The sequence below is a fragment of the Salmo salar genome, chromosome 01, assembly GCF_965601325.2.
Source record: "Salmo salar chromosome 01, fSalSal1, whole genome shotgun sequence".
Classification (NCBI taxonomy): domain Eukaryota; kingdom Metazoa; phylum Chordata; class Actinopteri; order Salmoniformes; family Salmonidae; genus Salmo; species Salmo salar.
Window position 1 is genome coordinate 52,728,644 of NC_138291.1, and position 18,804 is coordinate 52,747,447.

General features: G+C 41.6%; 1 protein-coding gene across 1 annotated transcript in view; it reads left to right on the plus strand.

Moving 5' to 3' along the window:
• The window catches only part of LOC106604534 (phosphatidylinositide 4-phosphatase SAC2), a 37,122-nt gene that overhangs the window by 3,871 nt on the left and 14,447 nt on the right, over positions 1 to 18,804 (plus strand). Inside the window, exons 3-13 of the mRNA XM_014199249.3 lie at positions 10,025 to 10,161; positions 11,662 to 11,790; positions 12,005 to 12,172; positions 12,392 to 12,448; positions 15,720 to 15,918; positions 16,059 to 16,238; positions 16,446 to 16,513; positions 16,654 to 16,778; positions 17,753 to 17,830; positions 17,986 to 18,106; positions 18,308 to 18,436. Of these exons, the coding sequence (XP_014054724.1) occupies positions 10,025 to 10,161; positions 11,662 to 11,790; positions 12,005 to 12,172; positions 12,392 to 12,448; positions 15,720 to 15,918; positions 16,059 to 16,238; positions 16,446 to 16,513; positions 16,654 to 16,778; positions 17,753 to 17,830; positions 17,986 to 18,106; positions 18,308 to 18,436 (1,391 nt within the window). The remainder of the gene's footprint in view (positions 1 to 10,024; positions 10,162 to 11,661; positions 11,791 to 12,004; positions 12,173 to 12,391; positions 12,449 to 15,719; positions 15,919 to 16,058; positions 16,239 to 16,445; positions 16,514 to 16,653; positions 16,779 to 17,752; positions 17,831 to 17,985; positions 18,107 to 18,307; positions 18,437 to 18,804) is intronic.

Sequence of the window (18,804 nt, forward strand, 5' to 3'; positions counted from 1 at the left end):
CAGATCTAAAATGCTTCTTATTGTAAATTCTGCTCAGCTTCAGTCAGTGTTTGCTCCAAATCATGAATGTAAAAGATTTGTTTCAGTTGCACTTTTCCACTCGGATGAAATATATTTGCTCAGGTCATTGAATCACCAGACAGCGCTCGGACTGATGCGTAGGCTACTTTTCCCCCGGTACTTTCCTCCGGTAGCAAGTTAAAAGGCAAGATTAACTTAAAACAAAACATTAAGAAATGTAGCTAGCTACATTCTTTCTATGACCTACGTATGAAACAATATGATGGCAATGCTTAATTTTTGCAAAAAATACCTTGCTTTTTCATTGTAAGCTAATGTAGTTGTGTGGCTGCTAGCCAAATAGCTTTGCAAATCTGTTAAACTATTTTCTGCCGGATGTATTGCACTTATGTACACTACACGTTCAAAAGTATGTGGACACCTGCTCGTTGAACATCCCATTCCAAAATCATGGGCATTAATATGGAGTTGGTCCCACCTTTGCTGCTATAACAGCCTCCACTCTTCTGGGAAGGCTTTTCACTAGATGTTGGAACATTGCTGTGGGGACTTGCTTCCAGCCACAAGAGCATTAGTGAGGTCAGGCACTGGCTCGCAGTCATTGTTCCAATTCATCCCAAAGGTGTTCAATGGAGTTGAGGTCAGGCCTCTGAAGGCCAGTCAAGTTCTTCCACACCGATCGACAAACCATTTCTTTATGGACCTCGCTTTGTGCACGGGGGTATTGTCATGCTGAAACAGGAAAGGGCCTTCCCCAAACTGTTGCTACAAGTTGGAAGCACAGAATCGTCTAGAACATCATTGTATGCTGTAGTGTTAAGATTTTCCTTCACTGTGTTAGGTTCTTTACTCTGTTTGTTCAGAACCTAACGGACGACTAGAAAAAGCTCAAACCAAGTTTATTCACCCCCTGGGTCATAGAGCTGCAAAGACTTGGTATGATTACACAAGGATATATATTTAATACCTCCTGGCGGGCCCCCCACTGCGCCAATACATCTCTGTTAGGAAGGAACTTCATTGGTTACTCTCACTGATGTAGTCTTGGCCCTGCCTGATGCTAGACCCTTCATAGGTGTGGCAGTGTATGCATTTGAGATAAGACTAGTAGGAGGGTCGTTGGGGTGGGTCCTTCTGGCCCCTCTCCCAGAGGTTTCTTCTCACTTCATCCGGGACCTCGAGCCAAAATCCTCCCTCTTCCCTAGTTCCGCAGCTGGCCTGCCTTATCAGGAACTGAAACTAGACTGTTGCCCTTTGCCTCCCTCCTTAGGAACATTGATATTCAACAATAACATGTTTGAACAGAATATGAACTTTCTGCACTTCACCTCGTCTCACTCAGTAACTTTCCATACATCAAGTTCATGTCCACCCTTCATTGACCAACATACTTTCCTTATACATGTAAAGTAATCAATAACTTCTAGTATGGTAACATGAATAAGTATATTTCAAGCTAGAATCCAACAACTGAAACTAAGGGGCCCAACCCGAACCTATGAAAAACTGCTCCAGATCATTATTCCTCCACCACCAAACTTTACAGTTGGCACAATGCATTCGGGCAGGTAGCGTTTCCACTGCTCCAGAGTCCAATGGTGGTGAGCTTTAAACCACTCCAGCCCATGCTTAGCATTGCGCATGGTTATCTTAGGCTTGTGTGCAGCTGCTCGGCCATGGAAACCCATTCATGAAACTCCTGACGAACAGTTCTTGTGCTGACGTTGCTTCCAGAGGCAGTAAGTGTTGGTAGTAATTGTTGCAACCAACGACAGAAGATTTTTACGCACTTCAGCACATGGCGCTCCCGTTCTATGAGCTTGTGTGGCCTACCACTTCATGGCTGAGCTGTTGTTGCCAGTGTTTGGAGGATACATTGGCACGGGTGTTGTTAGGCCTGAGAGAACCGTGGCAATATATCCTCCAAACACCGGCTTCGAGGGCATTATCACTTTTATATAGCGGGTTACCAACATATTCAAATAATGATTTACCTATTTTCCACAATATTTACATCCTTCCACAAGATAGTCCCGACAAATCCAGGGTTGCTACCCAAGCCAGCTGGTCGTTCATTCTATCGGTCGGTGCCGCGTCGCAGCGTTGCAGGACGCGACCCAGTTGTTCATTCTAAATGTTCCATTGCCATACTGGCTGGCAACGTTCTTATCCTTTGCTTGCTAGCCAGCCAACTACGGCTAGCTTATTTAAAGTCACGTCAAAAAGTGCAGCCAGAATAACCGCAAAATAGCTGCCTTTGCGTTTTAAGCTATTTTCTAGTTATATTTAATTTGGATACATCCATAACAATAAGCTAATGATGCACAATTTCTCCTGGTATAGAATGTGCTCTTGTCAGGACACTGTTGTTCAGAGCAGCTAGCCAACAACACAACTAACACAATTACTTCAAGCTGAAGCTGGAAAGACGGTAGACTAGCTGCACTTCGTTTAATTTGACCTGTTTTCTATTGATAATTTTTATGGATATATACAAAACTATGCTGATTCGTGATTATTTTCTGCCTGTCTGTCTCGTCCCAACTCCTGACATGTTCATTACTATGGGACAGCTGGAGATCGAATTTCAATGTTGAAACAATGTTGCAAATGTTAGAGACAGACGGCAAGGTTTATACAAATCTCCACTGTTAAAACTAAAATGTTAGTCTAAAAGAAATGTGAGAATGTCTAGGTGTGTTTTATAGTGGAGATCAAGTTTATAAATTGCCTGACTGGTCTGATGAGACAGTGGATTGCGCAGTCAGATGGAACAGAGTAAATAGGCATTTTTAACGTCATAGATTTAGCCGGTGGTAACTTGTGGAATTAACACCGGCTGGAATGCGCTTTTAACCAATCAGCATTCAGGATTAGACCCAGCCGTTGTATAATTCACAATAACAGAACTTGCAGCTCTAGCAGAGCAGAAATTTTATGAAGTGACGTGTTGCAAAGGTGGCATCCTTTGACGGTGCCACGTTGAAAGTCACTGAGCTCTTCAGTAAGGCTATTCTACTGCCAATGTTTGTCTATGGAGATTGCATGGCTGTGTGCTTGATTTATACACCTGTCAGCAACGGATGTGCCTGAAATAGCCGAATCCACACATTTGAAGGGGTGTCCACGTACGGGGGGGGGGGGGGGGGGGGGGGGGGGGGGGGGGGTGTGTGTGTGTGTGTGTGTGTGTGTGTGTGTGTGTGTGTGTGTGTGTGTATATATTGGCCATATACCACAAACCTCCTATGTGCCTTACTGCTATTATAGACTGGTTACCAACGTAAAAATACATGTTTATTCATGCCTGTGGTATACGGTCTGATATACCACGGCTTTCAGCCAATCTGCATTAAGGGCTCGAACCACACAGTTTTATAAATATATTTATACTCCGGACTCCTACATTTCTCAACCTAATATTTCTTAATTCCATTCTTTTACTTTTTAGATGTGTCTATTGTTAGATATTCCTGCACTGTTGGAGCTAGGAACACGCACATTTCCCTACACCCGCAACAACATCACTAAATATGTGTATGCGACCAATAAAATGTTATTTCATTTTGATTTGACCTACGTGACATCAGAGGGCCAACCAACTTTTTGGTAGAGAATGCCGTGATGAGTATTAAAACTGTCGCCCGTAATAAAGCACAGTGCATTGATGATAAACTGCATCGAACGTCTTTAATGAAGTGGCAGCTGCATTCATATCGCCATAGTCTAGGACCGATAGTTATGTTTATGTGAGACCAACATACAAGGTTTTACCTGCATTCAATACCAATTTGAGGTCAATAAAGTGTTTCTGTAATACAATGAAGGCAGATTGTAGTTAAGATAGAGCCTGGTCAACCGTGGGTGCAATAGCACACACTACAGTATCATCGGCATACAAGTGCAGGACATTTTTTTTGACAGTCAGTATTGTTAATGTAAAAAGTACAGGACCCAGAATTGACCCCTGCAGAACCTGATTTGACAACATCTGTAGATACACATTGAATTATGTCAAGTAATGTTTAAACCAGTTTACATGCAGCCGTTAAGGAAAGCCTCTGAATTAGTAGTGAGTGATCAACAGTATTGAAGGTCTTTGAAAGATGGTGTTATGTATTTCCAAAACTTTGGTTTACTTTAATGTAGATGTAAGCTAGTTGTTGATAACAACTGGCCAACTCATGTAGCGCTAATGTAACGTTAACAGGGTAGTTGGCTAGCAACCTTGCAAGTTGATTTATAACAATCAATTCATAAAGTATTTACTTGTAAGTTGGCTGAAAAGGATTTGCTTTAATTTGAAGTTATACATTTGAAGTTATTTCTGTTGTAACTTACATGATAGGGAATAGGCTGGCTTGCCGGCTCCTCCATATTACATCACCCCATGGAAAAACATTTTCCAATTGACTTCAGTTTTATGTAATAACTCAAAAAATAGATAAGTGAGGTGTAACTTTGCATTGGGACTTTTGATGCCCATAGTAAAGCAATTCCATATGTTACATGTGGTTCAGTTTATGCCACCTACCCTTTTTAAATACAATACAGGTGAACACAATTAACCAATGAAATGTCTTGGGGGAGGTAATGAGCAATTAGTCACACTTGTGAGGGGTGGCCAGAGGTGTGGTTGTTTCCAGGAGCATGGGGTAATGGAGTCTGAAACGTTGGGCTGCACCACCTCCTGTGCCTTTTGTTTCTGTTGTGTTATTTGGTATGTTTTATATTCACATGGTTTATTTGTGTTCTTGGGTCAAACCATGACAGTACTGAAAATATGAACTGATGAAAACATGCCTTAATTGATTCAATGTTTTGAAACGGGTCCTTTGTGTTGGTCTCTACAGCTATGTTCACACTGCAGGCCTTAACGCTCAAATCCGTTTTGGAATACTGACTGTCCAAACAGTAAGTTACAAGTGACCAAATTGGATTTGTGTGTGTTCAGAAAGCAGTCATCTGCTCATATGGCTACGCTAGTTGTCATAGTAACGGCAGGTGTGTGCGCAGTGGTGTAGACTGATTTGTGGTGCTCATGCTTCCTATCACTCAAAGTTATGTAGCAAGCTAAGGTGACAATGCCTGTCATGGAAATTTCCCAGCTGCTTTGAATGTTCAAAATCGTAGTGTAAGAACACTTTCTTTAAACCCTCAAAGGATAACATGATCCAACTTTCAAAACAAGTCCTTTTTGGCTAGCTACAGTAGTCAACTAGTTAGAGGTTGCTGTTTAGCTTTCTAGCGCGTTCACTAATTTGTTTGTAAACAATTAACAAGCTAGTTACCTACCATGTCTTGTCCAACTGTCTTTACACATCTATATGCACATAGTCTGGGTAGCCATTTGATTAGATGTTCAGGAGTCTTATGGCTTGAGGGTAGAAGCTGTTTAGAAGCCTCTTGGACCTAGACTTGGTGCTCCGGTACTGCTTGCCGTGCGTGTAACAGAAAGAACAGTCTATGACTAGGGTGGCTGGAGTCTTTGACAATTTTTAGGGCCTTCCTCTGACACCGCCTGGTATAGAGGTCCTGGATGGCAGGAAGCTTGGCCCCAGTGATGTACTGGGCTGTACGCACTACCCTCTGTAGTGCCTTGCGGTCGGAGGCTGAGCAGTTGCCATACCAGGCAGTGATGCAACCCGTTAGGGTGCTCTTGACGGTGCAGCTGTAAAACCTTTTGAGGGTCTGAGGACCCATGCCAAATCTTTTCAGTCTCCTGAGGGAGAATAGGTTTTGTCGTGCCCTCTTCACGACTGTCTTGGTGTGCTTGGACCATGTTAGTTTGTTGGTGATGTGGATGCCAAGGAACTTGAATCTCTCAACCTGCTCCACTGCAGCCCCGTCAATGAGAATGGGGGCATGCTCGGTCCTCCTTTTCCTGTAGTCCACAATCATCTCCTCCTTTGTTTTGATCATGTTGAGAGAGAGGTTGTTGTCCTTGCACCACACGGTCAGGTCTCTGACCTCCTCCCTATAGGTTGTCTTATCGTTGTCGGTGATTAGGCCTACCACTGTTGTGTCATCGGGAAACTTAATGATGGTGTTGGAGTCGTGCCTGGCCGTGCAGTCATGAGTGAACAGGGAGTACAGGATGGGACTGAGCACGCACCTGTGTTGAGGATCAGCGTGCCGGATGTGTTGTTACCTACCCTTACCACCTGGGGGCGGACCGTCAGGAAGTCCTGGATCCAGTTGCAGAGGGAGGTGTTTAGTCCCAGGGTTCTTAGCTTAGTGATGAACTTTGAGGGCACTATGGTGTTGAAAGCAGAGCTGTAGTCAATGAATAATACATTGGTTTTACAAGAGAAGAGCATGTATATACCTCTGATTCTAACAAATCAAGTGAATTTGAATGCGTGAAATTTCAGTTCGCTTAGCCAGATGCTGTGTTTCACCACAGACAGACGGTGAGAGAGAAAAGGTGATTAAGTCAATAGGCTTGAGCGGTTTATGTACCATATACGGCTGTTTGGAAATGGCCATGGGATGGTTTTTCCAATACCATGTTAATATTTGTAGCTACATTAAGTAAATATCTTCAGTCAACTTGTGCAATATGTTAGGAGATGAAGCAGATCGTGTTCTTCATTTCCAATGTTCCATTATTTTACATTGTGAAGCTCACCGTAGTACCCAAAACAGTTGAGCCAGTCACGTTTGTTTGTTTGTAAATAGCACAACAGGAGAAAGCGAGAGCAGGTTGAGTTCAGCTGTGTATTGACCGGGGTCACGTTTTATATTGAAAGTCAAGTGTTTTTCTTCAATAGAGTGATCAGGGACGTGCACGTGCAACTATAGTTTTCCTTCACAGAAAATACATTTAGTGCAACACATTAGGCAGAAAATAGCATTAGATGACAACAGAAGTGCAAGCTATTTGATTGGCAGCCACACAAGTAAATGTGTTGTTTTTTGCAAAAAAGATCAGCCTGGTCTCAGAGCATTTTGTATTATTCTGTACCTAAATCCGAGGCACTCCATTCAGTATGGTACAGTTGAAGTCAGAAGTTTACATACACCTTAGCCAAATACATTTCAACTCATTTTTTCACAATTCCTGACATTTAATCCTAGTAAAAATTCCCTGTTTTAGGTCAGTTAGGATCACCACTTTTATTTTAAGAATGTGAAATTTCAGAATAATAGTGTAGAGTGATTTATTTCAGTGATTTATTTCTTTCATCACATTCCCAGTGGGTCAGAAGTTTACATACACTCAATTAGTATTTGGTAGCATTGCCTTTTAACTTGTTTAACTTGGGTCAAACGTTTTGGGTAGCCTTCCACAAGCTCCCCACAATAAGTTGGGTGAGTTTTGGCCCATTCCTCCTGACAGAGCTGGTGTAACTGAGTCAGGTTTAAAGGCCTCCTTGCTCGCACATGCTTTTTCAGTTCTACCAACACATTTTCTATAGGATTGAGGTCAGGGCTTTGTGATGGCCTCTCCAATACCTTGACTTTGTTGTCCTTCGGAAGTATGCTTGGGGTCATTGCCCATTTGAAAGACCCATTTGCGACCAAGCTTTAACTTCCTGACTGATGTCTTGAGATGTTGCTTCAATATATCCACATAATTTTCCTACTTCATGATGCCATCTATTTTATGAAGCGCACCAGTCCTTCCTGCAGCAAAGCACCCCCACAAGATGATGCTGCCACCCCTGTGCTTCACGGTTGGGATGGTGTTCTTTGGCTTGCAAGTCTCCCCCTTTTTCCTCCAAACATAACGATGGTGGTTATGGCCAAACAGTTCTATTTTTGTTTCATCAGACCAGAGGACATTTCTCCAAAATGTACGATCTTTGTCCCCATGTGCAGTTGCAAACCGTAGTATGGCTTTTTTATGGCGGTTTTGGAGCAGTTGCTTCTTCCTTGCTGAGCAGCCTTTCAGGTTGTGTCGATAAAGGACTTGTTTTACTGTGGATATAGATACTTTTGTACCTGTTTCCTCCAGCATCTTCACAAGGTCCTTTTCTGTGGCTCTGGGATTGATTTGCACTTTTCGCACCAAAGTACATTCATCTCTAGGAGACAACGCATCTCCTTCCTGAGCGGTATGATGGCTGTGTGGTCCCATGGTGTTTATACTTGCGTACTATTGTTTGTATAGATGAACGTGGTACTTTCAGGCGTTTGGAGGCCTACAACTTGTGGAGGTCTACAATTCTTTTTGAGGTCTTGGCTGATTTCTTTTGATTTTCCCATGACGTCAAGCAAAGAGGTACTGAGTTTGAAGGTAGGCCTTGAAATACATCCACAGGTACACCTCCAATTGACTCAAATGATGTCAATTAGCCTATCAGAAGCTTCTAAAGCCATGAGATCATTTTCTGGAATTTTCCAATCTCTTTAAAGGCACAGTCAACTTAGTGTATGTAAATTTCTGACCCACTGGAATTGTGATACAGTGAATTATAAGTGAAATAATCTGTCTAAACAATTGTTGGAAAAATTACTTGTCATGCACAAAGTAGATGTCCAAACCGACTTTTCAAAGCTATAGTTTGTTAACAAGAAATTTGTGGAGTGGTTGAAAAACGAGTTTTAATGACTCCAACCTATGTGTATGTAAACTTCCGACTTCAACTGTATCTATTAATTTGTAGATGGCCATCACCCATTTCGTATGATATGAATTAGAATTGTTATGTTATGAATTTGCAAAAATTACAATATGTTACGAATTTGTAAAATGTTTGATATGTTACGAATTTGTATAATATGTTAAATTCTGGCTAGGTGACTAACGTTAGCTAGCTTGTTAAATGTTAGCTAGGCAAGGACTTATGTTAAAGGGTTATGTTTAGGGGAATGGTTAGCTAACATACTAAGTAGTTACAAAGTAGTAAGTAGTTCAAAAGTTGCTAAAGTTGTCCGTGATGAGATTCAAACTCCCAACCTTTGGGTTGCTAGACGTTCATGTTATACGCCCATCCATCCATCCATCCATCCATCCCGACTTTCGTTTTTGCCTTAACTAACCATCTGTCTTATATAACCATACGAGTTTCTCGGATTTACATACAGAATAATATGAAATGCTCTGAGACCAGGGTGAAACGATGCATGGCCATCATATTTCTAATGTTTATCATAGAAAGAATGTAGCTCCATTTCCTAATTTTTTGTTTAAAGTTAATCTGTCATTTTACCGGAGAGAAGTAGGCTGGCTACATTGAGAAAAGCACAGGAGAAAAGTAGCTACACATTAGTCAGAGCACTGTCTGCTGATAGAATATTTGTGTTTTTATCTTTTTTTTTTTCCTTGAAAAACACTGAATTCTGCGTTAATGCGACCCCTAAGTTTAACTTGCTAGTTATCTAAGTGGCTCAGTTAATGACGGGGCATCATATTGTGTTAGCTTTCTGCCATGTTTGAAAAGTCAAAGCCCTTTGGATGAGTTATCTGTACAGTTGCCACTGCTATCTTCATTTTCTGTTTTTTTTTCTCTTCTCCATACTCTGCCTGTTTGCTACTCCCCCATGTTCTCTGAGCAGGCCTGTTTGCCCTAGCGACTTCACACAGACACAGCCTGTACGTACACATGCTGCTACAGAGCCAGTACTGTTTTTCCTTCAGATAAGCATGCCTCAAAACTTTATTATTTTGCACAATGTCTCTCGTTCACATTCGCTTGTAAATGTTCAAACTCACCAAAATTGACATTAGGTAGCTCGTACCTATATATGTATAACTTTATGTTTTGGATTGCCTGTCATTGCAATTTGTTTATTTTAGTTTGCGCTTCTTAGCATATTTAGCTAGCAGCAATGGAAATTCGCTATTACTTGTGCTAATTTTGTTAGCATTCTGGGCTTTTTTGGGGGGGGTTTAGCGCACCCTTGTGTACTAAACAGGTAATACCGTAAATTCCTGTGAGAGAAGGATGATATGACAATATGAAAGTCTGGATACCGCCCAACCCTAGAAGTCGCACCTTATGGAATGTGTGGAATTCTGTGCCTGTGATGAGACACCCTTACCCCTTCTTGTTGGCAGATCTTCCTCTGGGTCTCATACTCATCCGCCAAAAAGCGCTGGTTGGCCAGATGCCAGGTGACCACAAAGTCTACAAGATCACCAAGATAGCTGTCATTCCTCTGTCTGAGGAAGAGCCACTGGATCTGGAGCTGGAGGTGAGAGATTGTCTGTGATGAGGCACGTTTTATCTTTGAGGTTAATGTAGCTCTGAGCACTCAAGTACTGGGATTTTAAGAAGTGTACAAATGCAGCTGTAATCACATTAAAGTAGCCACTGATGTGCTATTGTCTCCTTTTTTAAAGCCGCAATATGTAACTTTTTTGGCAACCCGACCAAATTCATATCGAAATGTCTTATAGATCTGTCATTCTCATTGAAAGAAACGGTAGATATGTTCAATGTGCGCTATTTCTATGCTTCCTGTTCTTAAGTTTCGTTTTTACGTCTTACTTTTGGTTATGTACACCAGCTTCAAACAGCTGAAAATACAATATATGGTACAATGATTCTCTACACTATACTTGCTTGTTTTGTCACAAACTAAAATTAGGCAAACTATTAGAATTTTAGCAACCAGGAAATGGCGTAGAGATTTCTGCGTAGTGCATCTTTCTTTAATCTAGGATGCAGTCATGATGAGATGAAAACCATAGCTTGCCGCTATCATCTAGGCTAGCCTTAGTGTTTTTCAATTTGATGATTGCATTTCAATGTTTCTAGTAAGTATCTCAATTGCCCTGTTTTGATTGACACCTTGATGAGTCCCCACCAATGAATCACCTTGTAAAATGAACATCCAAGGTACATTACATTAGTGTTATTTTTCTGCATTGCCAATGTTAATCAGAATTGTTTAATTAGAAACCGAAATAATGTGATTTTGCCAAATGATCTAAGAGGAATCGGGATTTTGCTTAGATGCCAGTCTTACAGGTGAGCCATGATGATGATGATGATACAGATCAAGAGAAAGTAAGTGAAACATTTCCAGTAAACGGGATGTGTTGGATAATCATGTCTCTGGTATGTTTCTAGAACCTATCCCTACATACTGTCCATACCACAGAATTATTATTCCATCCCGTCTAGGTTAGGAATTCAGTAGCCCTGTGAAGTTGTTTTAGAGTTTTCTGAACCACTTGTTTTGGATGTTTTTGACTGTTGATAGCAAGTAGCTTTGACTTGATGTAATTAGCTAGCAATCACATTGAGACTGATCCAATTAACCCAAAGACACCATAGTGATTAGCTGTCAATCAACCTCATAGACATGTCCACCAGTATTATCCCAATTGTCTATCATTCCCTGTAAATATATTTGGAATACTTTAATCGTTAGCTAAATTATGAGGAAGTCTTATAGAGTTGGGGTCAATTCAGAATGCTTTGGTATACTCAATTAGCCTAAGCTGATCTGAATGAAGGGTACTTCAAAACATATATATATTTAACCTTTATTTAACTAGGCAAGTCAGTTAAGAACAATTTTTTAAATTCAAATTCTGCCTTCAGATGGGTTATAAAAGTGAGCGTATTTCTGAGTTCATTTTGAAATTCCTGTCACACATCACTACAGGGGATGATGACGCTGGTATGTTAACAATGTACAATTTTGATAGAAAGTGGAATATAAAGTCTGCCCTTTTTCTTTTAGCTTTGTAAGAAGCATCACTTTGGGATCGACAAACCAGAGAAGCTTGCACCGTCTCCAGATGAGTCGAAGTACCTGATGAAAACTCTGAGTCAGATCAAGTCCAATGTTGGGGCTCCCACTAAGAAAAAGGTTATAGAATTTGTAGTTCTGTGCTCAGATATCCCATGTATTGTCATCTTACATGTCTCTTGTACATTTTTTAATTGGTACATTTGCTTTTATGTATTTTTTTTTTTTTTCTTCTCCATTTATAGTTTATTTGTTAGTTATTTTTCTATATTATTTTGACAATTTAATACCATCCCTGTCCATGCCCACCACCCAGTATTCCCCTGCCTTTCAGGTCAAGGAAAACAAAGAGAAGGAACGTCTCGAGAGGCGGCTGCTCGACGAGCTGTACAAGATATTCATGGACTCCGATTCCTTCTACTACAGCATGACTTATGACCTCACCAACACTGTGCAGCGGCAGGGAGACACAGAAAAGTCCAACTTACCCCAATGGAAACAGGTAAGTGGTTATTACTACACTCAAAGCACAAAGGTCGCATTTACTAAATCAGATCGCTGGTCACGTTTGGCCTGGGGGTCGCCGGTTTGAGATGCCTGGTTTAAGTACAGTAGTATTTTACCACACATGTCCTGTCTTTTAAGATAAGTAGTTTAACCAAGCTTAAATAATTCAAATAAAGTAATTGTTTGACTGATAATAGTTATTTTCCTCTTCAAGGTGGATGACAGATTCTTCTGGAACAAACACATGGTCCAGGAGCTAATTGATCAGCAGGTAACTGATGTATTTCAAGACTGGTTTGACAGGAATGTATAGACTAGATATTAATTTGTGAATTGTCAGATACAGTGCATTCGGAAAGTATTCATACCCCTTCCCCTTTTCCACATTTTGTTACATTATAGCCTTATTTAAAAATAAAAAAATCCGCAACGCAAGACTGGCTTTGGGATAATAACCCATAATGACAAAGCGAAAACAGGTTTTTAGAAATGTTGGCAAATGTATAATTTAAAAAAAACAGAAATACCTTATTTACATAAGTATTCAGACCCTTTGCTATGAGACTTGAAATTGAGCTCAGGTGCATCCCGTTCCCATGAATCATCCTTGAGATGTTTCTACAACTTCATTGGAGTCCACCTGTGGTAAATTTCATTGATTGGACATGATTTGGAATGGCACACACCTGTCCATATAAGGTCCCGCAGTTGACAGTGCACATCAGAGCAAAAACCAAACCGTGAGGTCGAAGGAATTGTCCATAGAGCTCCGAGACGAGATAGTTTTGAGGCACAGATCTGGGGAAGGGTACCAAAAAATGTCTGCAGCATTGAAGGTCCCCGAGAACACAGTGGCCTCCACTATTCTTAAATGGAAGAAGTTTGACTTTTCTTAGAGCTGTCCGCCTGGCCAAACTGAGCAATCGAGGGGGAAAGGGCCTTGGTAAGGGAGGTGACCAAGAACCCAATGGTCACTCTGACAGAGCTCCAGAGATCCTCTGTAGAGATGGGAGACCCTTCCAGAAGGACAACCATCTCTGCAGAACTCCACATATCAGGCCTTTATAGTAGAGTGGCCCAACGGAAACAACTCCTCAGTAAAAGGCACATGACAATCCGCTTGGAGTTTGCCAAAAGGCAACTAAAGGACACTCAGACCATGAGAAACAAGATATTCTGGTCTGATGAAACCAAGATTGAACACTTTGGCCTGAATGCCAAGTGTCACGACTGGAGGAAACCTGGCACCGCTCATCACCTGGCCAATACCATCCCTACGATGAAGCATGGTGGCAGCATCATGCTGTGGGCATGTTTTTCAGCGGCAGGGACTTTGATACTAGTCGGGATCAAGGGAAAGATGAACGGAGCAAAGTACAGAGAGATCCTTGATGAAAACCTGCTCCAGAGTGCTCAGGACCCCAGACGAAGATTCACCTTCCAACAGGACAACGACCCTAAGCACCCAGCCAAGGCAATGCAGGAGTGGCTTCGGGACAAGTCTCGGAATGTCCTTGACTGGCCCAGCCAGAGCCCGGACTTGAACCCGATCGAACATCTCTAGCTGTGCAGCGACGCTCCCCATCCAACCTGACAGAGCTTGAGAGGATCTGCAGAGAAGAATGGGAGAAACTCCTGAAATACAGGTGTGCCAAGCTTGTAGCGTCACCCAAGAAGACTCGAGTCTGTAATCGCTGATTAAGGTGCTTCAACAAAGTACTGAGTAAAACGGTCTGAATACTTATGTAAATGTAATATTTCCGTTAAAAAATTTAAATTATCAAAACATTTTAAACCAATTTTTTTTGCCTTGTTATGAGTTATTGTGTGTAGATTGATGAGGGGATTTTTTTTTTAAATCCGTTTTAGAGTAAGGCTGTAACGTAACTAACAAAATTCGGAAAAAGTCAAGGGATCTGAATACTTTCCGTATGCACTGTATAAGAGTACAGACAGTCATGGTGCACTGGTGTGACACTGAACGCTTCTGCAGAACCCTATCTGAAAAATAGGGCAATGTTCTAGCAAGGAAACACTTAGCATGTATTAGTGGAGTGATTTGAACGGATAGCAATCATACTCCTTTTAATCAATGTTAAATATACAGTACCAGCCAAAGGTTTGGGGACACCTACTTATTCAAGGTTTTTCTTTATTTTTACTATTTTCTACATTCTAGAATAATAATGAAGACATCAAAACTATGAAATAACACATGGAATCATGTAGCAACCCAAAAAGTGTTAAACAAATCAAAATATATTTTAGATTCTTCAAAGTAGCCACCCTTTGCCTTGATTACAGCTTTGCACACTCTTGGCATTCTCTCAACCAGCTTCATGAGGAATGATTTTCCAACAGTCTTGAATGAGTTTCCACATATGCTGAGCCTTTGGCTGCTTTTCCTTCACTCTGCGGTCCAACTCAACCCAAACCATCTGTTGGGTTGACGTCGGGTGATTGTGGAGGCCAGGTGATCTGATGCAGCACTCATCACTCTCCTTGGTCAAATAGCCCTTACACAGCCTGGAGGTGTGTTTTGGGTCATTGTCCTGTTGAAAAACAAATGATAGTCCCACTAAGCGCAAACGAGATGGGATGGTGTATAGCTGCAGAATGCTGTGGTATCCATGCTGGTTAAGTGTGCCTTGAATTCTAAATAAATCCCAGACCGTGTTACTAGCAAAGCACCTCCACACCATCTCCTTCATGCGTCACGGTGTGAACCACGCATGCGGAGATCCTCTGTTCACCTACTCTGTGTCTCACAAAGACACAACGGTTGAAACCAAAAGTCTCAAATTTGGAATCATCAGACCAAAGGACAGAATTATTGGCCCAAGCAAGTCTCTTCTTCTTATTGGTGTCTTTTAGTAGTGGTTTCTTTGCAACAATTTGACCATGAAAGCCTGATTCATGCAGTGTCCTCTGAACAGTTGATGTTGTGATGTGTCTATTACTTGAACTCTGAAGCATTTATTTGGGCTGCAATCTGAGGTGCAGTTAACTCTAATGAACTTGTCATTTCTCTTTGCTTATTTGAGCTGATCTTGCCATTATATGGACTTCGTCTTTTACCAAATAGGGCTGTCTTCGGTAAACCACCCCTACCTTGTCACAACACAGCTGATTGGCTCAAACACATTAAGGAAAGAAATTCCACAAATTAACTTTTAACAAGGCACACCTGTTAATTGAAATGCATTCCATACCTCATGAAGCTGGTTGAGATGATGCCAAGAGTGTTCAAAGCTGTCATCAAGGCAAAGGGTGGCTATTTTGAAGAATATCAAATATAAAATATATTTTGATTTGTATAACACTTTTTTTTTTTTGGTTACTACATGATTTCATGTGTTATTTCATAGTTTTGATGTCTTCACTATTATTCTACAATGTAGAAAATAGTAAAAATAAAGAAAAACCCTTGAATGAGTAGGTGTGTCAACCTTTGACTGGTACTGTATAGTGAACTACTGCATTCCATATTTATACATCTCAAGTTAGTTAATAGAGTTGTAACTTTTCTTGTTGTGTTGCAGGTTCCAGAGGTGGACTTCTGGGTGACACCCATCATTCAGGGCTTTGTGCAGGTGCAGGAGCTGGTAGTGAATTACAACGAGAGCCCAGAGGAGGAGAAGAGCAGCCCCGATACGCCGCTCCAGGAGCACACCTGCGTGGACGACATCCACCCGCGCTTCACCGTGGCCCTCATCTCCCGCCGCAGTCGCCACCGTGCAGGTACAGTGCAGAGGTCAAAGGTCATGGACACCCAGGCCAAATTGCTAGGGTCTATTTGCAACATTTTGATTAAGTCATAGTTCAATTCTGATGATTATTGGAGGGTGAATTTAATGATCATATTTCTCTTCTCCCCAAAGGGATGCGGTACAAACGCAGAGGGGTAGACACAGATGGACACGTGGCTAACTTTGTGGAGACAGAGCAGCTGATACACGTGCACAACCACTCACTGTCCTTTGTGCAGAGCCGCGGTTCGGTGCCTGTCTTCTGGAGCCAAGCAGGCTACCGCTACAACCCCAGGCCTCGGCTGGAGAAAGGTCAGTGGGATATTTACAATCCAAAATACTGCCTTGTGAATAATGGGTGCATTCGTTTAAGCATGTCCAGTGCCCCGGGTGGGCCGAATGTATTTTTATGACTAATGCAATGGGCTTAAATATCCACCCACCCAGGGCACTGGGCAAGCTAAAATGAATACGACCCCTCATATACTTTTTCCCGTTATGTTATAATAATCTTTTCAGGAGAAAAGGAGACCATTCCTTACTTTGCTGCTCACTTTGACGAACAGCTCAACCTTTACAAGAAGCAGGTGAGAATCATATGCCAGACAGCATTGGCATTACTTTGATATCACTACCAAAGCTTGAGTTTTCGTTTAACTTAGACTTATCTAAGTAAAGACTTATCATTATAGTAAAGTTGATGCAATTTGCAACTATGTTTTGACAGGTCATCATAAACTTAGTGGACCAAAGTGGGCGTGAGAAGATTATTGGCGACGCATATCTCAAACAAGTCCTTCTGTACAACAATCCTAACCTTACATATGTCTCTTTTGACTTCCATGAGCACTGGTAAGAAAATTGATACACAGAAACAATCAGCTCTTGACTACACAGATCATTTAATACTGAACAAAAATATAAACACAACATGTAAAGTGCTGAAATAAAAGATCCCAGACATTTTTCCATATGCACAAAAAGCTTATTTCTCAAATTTTGTGCACGAATTTGTTTACATCCGTGTTAGTGAGCTTTTCTTCTTTGCCAAGATAATCCATCCACCTGACAGGTGCGGCATATCAAGAAGCTGATTAAACAGCATGATCATTACACAGGTGCACCACAGGTGCTGGGGACAATAAAAGGCCACTCTAAAATGTGCAGTTTTGTCACACAACACAATGGCACAGATGTCTCATGTTTTGAGGGAGTGCAATATGCATGCGGACGGCAGGAATGTCCACCAGAGCTCTTGCCAGAATTGAATGTTCATTTCTCTACGATAAGCCACCTCCAACGCCATATTAGAGAATTTGGCAGTACATCCAACCAGTCTCACAAACTGCGTGTAACCCCGCCAGCCCAGGACCTCCACTTCCAGCTTCTTCACCCACGGGATTATCTGAGACCAGCCACCCGGACAGCTGACGAAACTGAGGAGTATTTCTGTCTGTAATAAAGACCTTTTATGGGGAAAAACTAATTCTGGCTGGCTGGGCCTGGCCCCAATGGGTGGGCCTGGCTCCCCAGTGGGTGGGCCTATGTCCTCCCAGGTCCACCCATTTCTGTGCCCCTGCCCATTCATGTAAAATGCATAGGGCCTTATTCATTTATTTCAATTTTCTGATTTCCTTGTTTGAACTGTAACTCACAAATCTTTGAAATTGTTGCATTTTATGTTTTTGTTCAGTATAATAAGTAACTCTAATAAGCAAAGAATAACCTAAACTACAATTCTTGTATTTATTTATTTATTTATTTATTTATTTATTAATTATAGTATGCACTTCCCCTGTATTTTAATTGGTCTTTTGTCTTCTCAGTCGAGGTATGAAGTTTGAGAATGTGCAAACGCTGACAGATGCCATCTCTGATATTATCGCAGACATGAGATGGGGCTGGTAAGTGTGTGTGTGGTGCATGTGGGAGTGTGTCATCGCCAACCTCAACAGACCTTTTTTTTAGGGCAAGTAAAAATCTTGAATGAATCGCACATGTGGATCAGAAGCTCCATATCTACATGCAATACATCACACAGTGAATGTTCCTCTGTCAGGGTGGACCAGGCAGGAGTCATCTGCCATCAGGAGGGCATTTTCCGGGTCAACTGCATGGACTGTCTGGACAGGACCAATGTAGTCCAGGCTGCCATAGCTCGTGCAGTAATGGAGGCACAGGTGAGATTTCCCCACTTCGAACATGTCAACTCAAAGCTGATGTAATGGTAGACACAGTAATGTGGTAATGGTTGGCATATTACATATGAAAAGAACAAAACATCAAATGTAAACTTTTTCAGTGGAATTCCACTGTAAGTGTAGTTTTCTGGCAAACGTTCGATGGTGACTGATGCCTAACTTTGTCTCTGTGTCCCTCAGTTGAAGAAACTGGGTGTGATGCCCCCTGAGCAGCCTCTGCCCCTCAAGTGCTACAGGATCTACCAGGTCATGTGGGCCAACAACGGCGACACCATCAGCAGACAGTACGCCGGCACAGCCGCCCTCAAGGTAAAATCATTAGCATGTGTAAAGTTTTAAGCTAATATTAGGTTTGCATCTGCCAACAGTATACTGTTGGGCCAGTAGCCAACTACAGTTGAAGTCGGAAGTTTACATACACCTTAGTCAAATAGATTTAAACTCAATATTTCACAATTCCTGACATCTAATCCCAGTACAAATTCCCTGTCTTAGGTCACATAGGATCACCACTTTATTTTAAGAATGTGAAATGTCAGAATAATAGTAGAATGATTTTATTTCAGCTTTTATTTCTTTCATCACATTCCCAGTGGGTCAGAAGTTTACATACACTCAATTAGTATTTGGTAGCATTGGCTTTAAATTGTTTAACTTGGGTCAAACGTTTCGGGTAG